The sequence below is a fragment of the Mesitornis unicolor genome, unplaced genomic scaffold, assembly GCF_000695765.1.
Source record: "Mesitornis unicolor isolate BGI_N332 unplaced genomic scaffold, ASM69576v1 scaffold18285, whole genome shotgun sequence".
Lineage (NCBI taxonomy): Eukaryota > Metazoa > Chordata > Aves > Mesitornithiformes > Mesitornithidae > Mesitornis > Mesitornis unicolor.
The window spans coordinates 1-4,318 of record NW_010187708.1 but is presented as its reverse complement, the minus strand read 5'-3'; the positions used below and the strand labels follow the sequence as shown (position 1 = coordinate 4,318).

The 4,318-nt window shown below is 44.0% G+C and overlaps 1 protein-coding gene across 1 annotated transcript in view; it reads left to right on the top strand.

Moving 5' to 3' along the window:
* The window catches only part of LOC104541476 (serine/threonine-protein kinase BRSK2), a gene marked incomplete at its 5' end in the record, with an annotated part of 58,538 nt that extends 57,919 nt beyond the window's left edge, over nt 1-619 (top strand). Inside the window, one exon of the mRNA XM_010185548.1 lies at nt 125-619. Coding sequence (XP_010183850.1) covers nt 125-300 — 176 coding nt within the window. The remainder of the gene's footprint in view (nt 1-124) is intronic.
* Nucleotides 620-4,318: the final 3,699 nt, after the last annotated feature.

Here is a 4,318-nt window from a genome sequence, read left to right as displayed (position 1 = left end):
TTTCCCTCTTGTTTTTTTTTCTTCCTTCCTTTCTTTCTTTCTTTCTTTTTTTGTCTCCTCTGTTTTGTGTACCCAGGCAGCCCATTGAGTAACTTCTTTGACGTAATTAAACAACTTTTTTCAGACGAGAAGAACGGGCAGGTGAGCCATCCCCCCGGCACGCCAACCAAGCATAGCGCAAACAGCAAGCGGAGCGATTCCGGTTCTAATGACTATGGGTCTAGAGGAGACAATAAGTACCCTGCTGGCAAAGACAAGGCAAAGATGGTCTCATCAGTCGGCCTACAAGACCAACCTTAAATAAACACATAAAAAAATAAATAACTTAGAAATAAAAAAAAACAAAAAAGCAAGAAAGAATGAAAGAATATTCCTTAGCAAGCTAGCCTCTAAACTAGAAGGATGTATATACCTTGCCACAACAGTACAAAACTGTCTATAGACAAATTTTGTATGAAGGAATGACTGTATATATATACATATATATATTTATATATGATATATAATATATATCTCAGAAACAAAAACAAAAACAAACGAATGAAAGAATGAAAAGAAAAGAAAGAAAAGAAAAGGTAGCACAGATGACAAACCCAGTTCACCAGATCTTGGGTTGTGGTTTTTCCGATTGGTTTTTTTCCTCCCTTTTTTTGAATGTTTTGCTTTTTTTCTCCTTCCTGATTTTTGGGTTTTTTATTATTATTATTATTTTTGGTTTCTTTCGTTTTGTTTCTTGTTCTGTTCATGCTCTCTCTGTGTTTCTGACGACACCACTTGTTTCCGCTCTGCTACCAGGAATTATCCCGAAAAGTTAACATGTCAGCCACGGCTTCACCTTCTGTGCTCTGCGGACACTTGTTGACGGAAGGCAACCGATGTAGACTGTCCAAGGACCAGTCCTGTTTGAGGTTCCCAGCCTCCCCTCTCCCTTCAGGAAGTGGGTTTCTCCCCCACTTCTCCCCAAACACCTCCCCAGTGCACGCCATATTTTTTTTTCCTTCTGTTTTTCTTTTTTGGTGCTCCACAAGAGAGATCTGCTCAGTTATGGGATTGCAGAGTCTGGGCTGAAAGGAGGTTGCAAATTGTTGGAGTGAAACCTTTACCCTTGGCAACTTCTGTCCGCGCAGGTGAACTCCGCCCGAAGCAAGGGGGAGGGTGCAGGGAAGGGGCCGGGTGTAGCGGGAGTGCAGTGTTTCATGAATCCAGAGCGCGTTCTCATCAGAAACCAGCCAGGAGCAACTCAAAACTAAGCGTTGAACCAAGACAATACTGGGGAGCTTCATCACAAAGTTTTCTAACGTTCTTTTTCTCCTCACCACCTTTTCCTTTTCTTTTGCCCCCTTTTTTTACATATACATGTATATATGTGTGTATATTTATATACATACATACGTACATATATATACAAAACAGTTGGTTTTTTTATACCGTATCATTTTGCTTTTTGACCTGCTGGAAGGGGAAAGGAGTAAACTTAGGAGGGAGAGGGGGTTCAATGAATAAACACATACAAACAAAACATTAAAACTTAGGGAAAAGGCAACTTCTGGTAGCAAAGAAGAGGGACAAGACCCTGCCAAGGACTGTCTCTCCCACCACCAGGCATAGTTGCCGCTGCTGCTATTGCTGCTCCTCCTCCGACACCTTCCTCCCCACCTGTCAACTCCCTGCCACTGTGCCACTGCGCTGGGACCTTCTTCGACCAGCTGGATCCTCCACCACACCCTGCATTTAGAGGCAATTGTTGTGTTGCTAGTGCTGCATTGATATCAGTATTATTATTTCTTTAAGTTACCAGTTTAATCTGTTGGCTTGGGTGATTTTTTTTCTAAAAAAAAAAAGGAAAAAAAAAAAAAGGGAAAGAAAAAAGAAGATGAAGAGGAGGACGAAAAGAGACTTATCTTGGGTTTTATTTCCTGTGTGTGTGTGTGTGCAAATCACTGGCACTTAGTTCATCAGAGCGAGACAAGGTGGAGTCAGGGCAATGGGAGACTTAATCACGAAGCTACTGTAAACTTTAAAAATTACTGCAAGATATTTTTATAAAGTTTTGGTTTTGTTTTGTTTTTTGAAGGGGAGGAGGGTGGGATTGGGTGGATGGGGACCTTTTTTTGTGTTTCAGTTATTAGGTCTTGGTTATTTATATATACATATATATATATTTAAAAAATAAGCTGTTAGATATATCTTCTGTTTAATAACTGTGTAGAGGCAACATTGATTCTTATTTATTTTGGGGAGGAGGAGGAAAAAAGACACAGAAACCCCATAAGTGTTGATCTTGTGACTTTGAGAAAGCAGAATCGTAGCCTTTTTTCCTCCTCCTCAAGAGTTATGTGACCAAGTGTAACTTATTCTGGCCCAAGCTCAAAGGTTAAACAAACAAAAAACCCCGTGGTTTTACTCGTGGAAGACAAAACACAGTAAGAAGTACTTCTTGACTGAGATTTTAAGAATGTAGGCTTAGCATTAGTGTTCAGCTCTTTTATGACCTTCGATTGCTGCTCGTTGGGTTCTTATGGGTGTATGTTGTATCGCAAATTATTTTTTTTTCAACGATAATGTTGGATGAGTTCTTTTTTGTTGTTGTCGTCGTCGTTGGTTTTTTTAAATCATTTCCCCCCTTCTTGGACCAGTTTTACTTGTACATAGGTTTGAAGATTAAAAAGAATTTTTAAAGACACAACTGGGGCAAAGACCTTTGACTTTTGCCCCACTTCCCCATTCCCCCAAATGGGAGGGATTTATTTTATTTTATTGTTTTTATTTATTTATTTATTTTCCCTGTTCTTAAACTTTTCTCTCTCGTATTGCTGTGTGCATGTCAGACACCAGGGGGTGATGGCTGGGGAGGGGGGGAGGCAAGGGTGCAGGAGAGGGGGGCAGTTTTAATTGCATGACATTGCTGTAAATTAGTCTCTTTTGCTTTCGTTGTCTTTCCTGCCTCCGCCCTCTCTCTACTTCTCCTCTGAGCTCCCCTCCCATCACCCCCGCCCTTCTTTTCCCTCTTTTCTCTTCCCTTGTGTATAGATTTTGATGCTTCTGTTACATTGTACCTCTACAAAAGGCTGGGATTTCAATACAAAATAATAATAATAATTTAAAAATACCTATATCAGCAAAACTCATGTGGTACAAGCAGGAAGGGGATTACTTACACAAGATATAAGAATAAATGAAAGCAATACCTCTTGTTATCCTTCCTATTTTGTACTTTGAAGACACACGCGCGCACACACACATATACAGACACAAACTGACATTATTTAATGGTTTAAAATGGACAGAAAAATCTGATGTATCCCTTGTTAAATAACTGTGAGCAACTTTAGTTCAAAAACCAATAAATTCATTCAGTAAAGATACCAGCTGTTGAGTGTCCTGTTTATGTCCATGAAAATGAACTGCTTCTCGCCAGACCCAGTAAGTACCGCGTGCTGGCTGTGTACCCCGAAGGAGCTGAAGATGGCCAGCATGCAAGTCAGCATCCTCCCGGCCGTGGAATCACCGTCGTCTCCTCGCAGCGCTGGGGGCCCTAGCGCAGTGCCCAGCGTGCTCCACCCTCACAGCGCAGACCCGCCACAGACAGCGAAGAGCAAGGACAGCTCAACCCTGTAGGCCTAGTCTTCTACAGTAACGTGTTCAAAACGAGTAATCCGAATCGCAGAGCAATCCCACACCCCCTAGACCTGATCTGGGTGGAAACCACTGTACCAAAAACTGTTGCTGCTTGTGATCATTCTCATTTCTAACCTGAGCTTCTCACGTTGCTTCCAGATTTAGCATAGGAAGGATTTCTCCACCTCCCCGCCTGAAACATTCTCAGTCACATACATTTGAAAAAGCTTATCAGGTATGTCCCTGGCTTGCGTTGGGTTTGGGAGTTTTTTTGCTGGTTGGTCGGTCGGTTCGCATGGCTGCTGGCTTGTCACACATCTCTCTCAGCTTTTGGGTGTTCACCTTTACACTGGATTTGTAACTTCTTCCAGGTTACCACGAGAGCCTGGCAATTCGCCTCTTGTGCTCAGAGGTTTGGCTGGTGCGCACTCAAGAGAAACCGAGACCCGTGTGGGTGGTTCCCCGCACAGCCAGGGTGAAGGCGGCAGGCCCAAGCCCCCGGCAGGCCTGCAGCGCTACCCCTGTGGGGTTCGGGCCCCCGGCCCTGCATTGACCGCGTCCCAGCCGCCTCCCGCTGCGTACCCCTCAGCCCCGACAGAGCTGCCCCAAAACGGGCCCGCTCTCCCGCCTGCGGGGGCAGGAGGGACGGGCGCCGCCCTGGGAGGGAGGAAGAGGGACCCCGCGCGAGCGGCGACCGCTG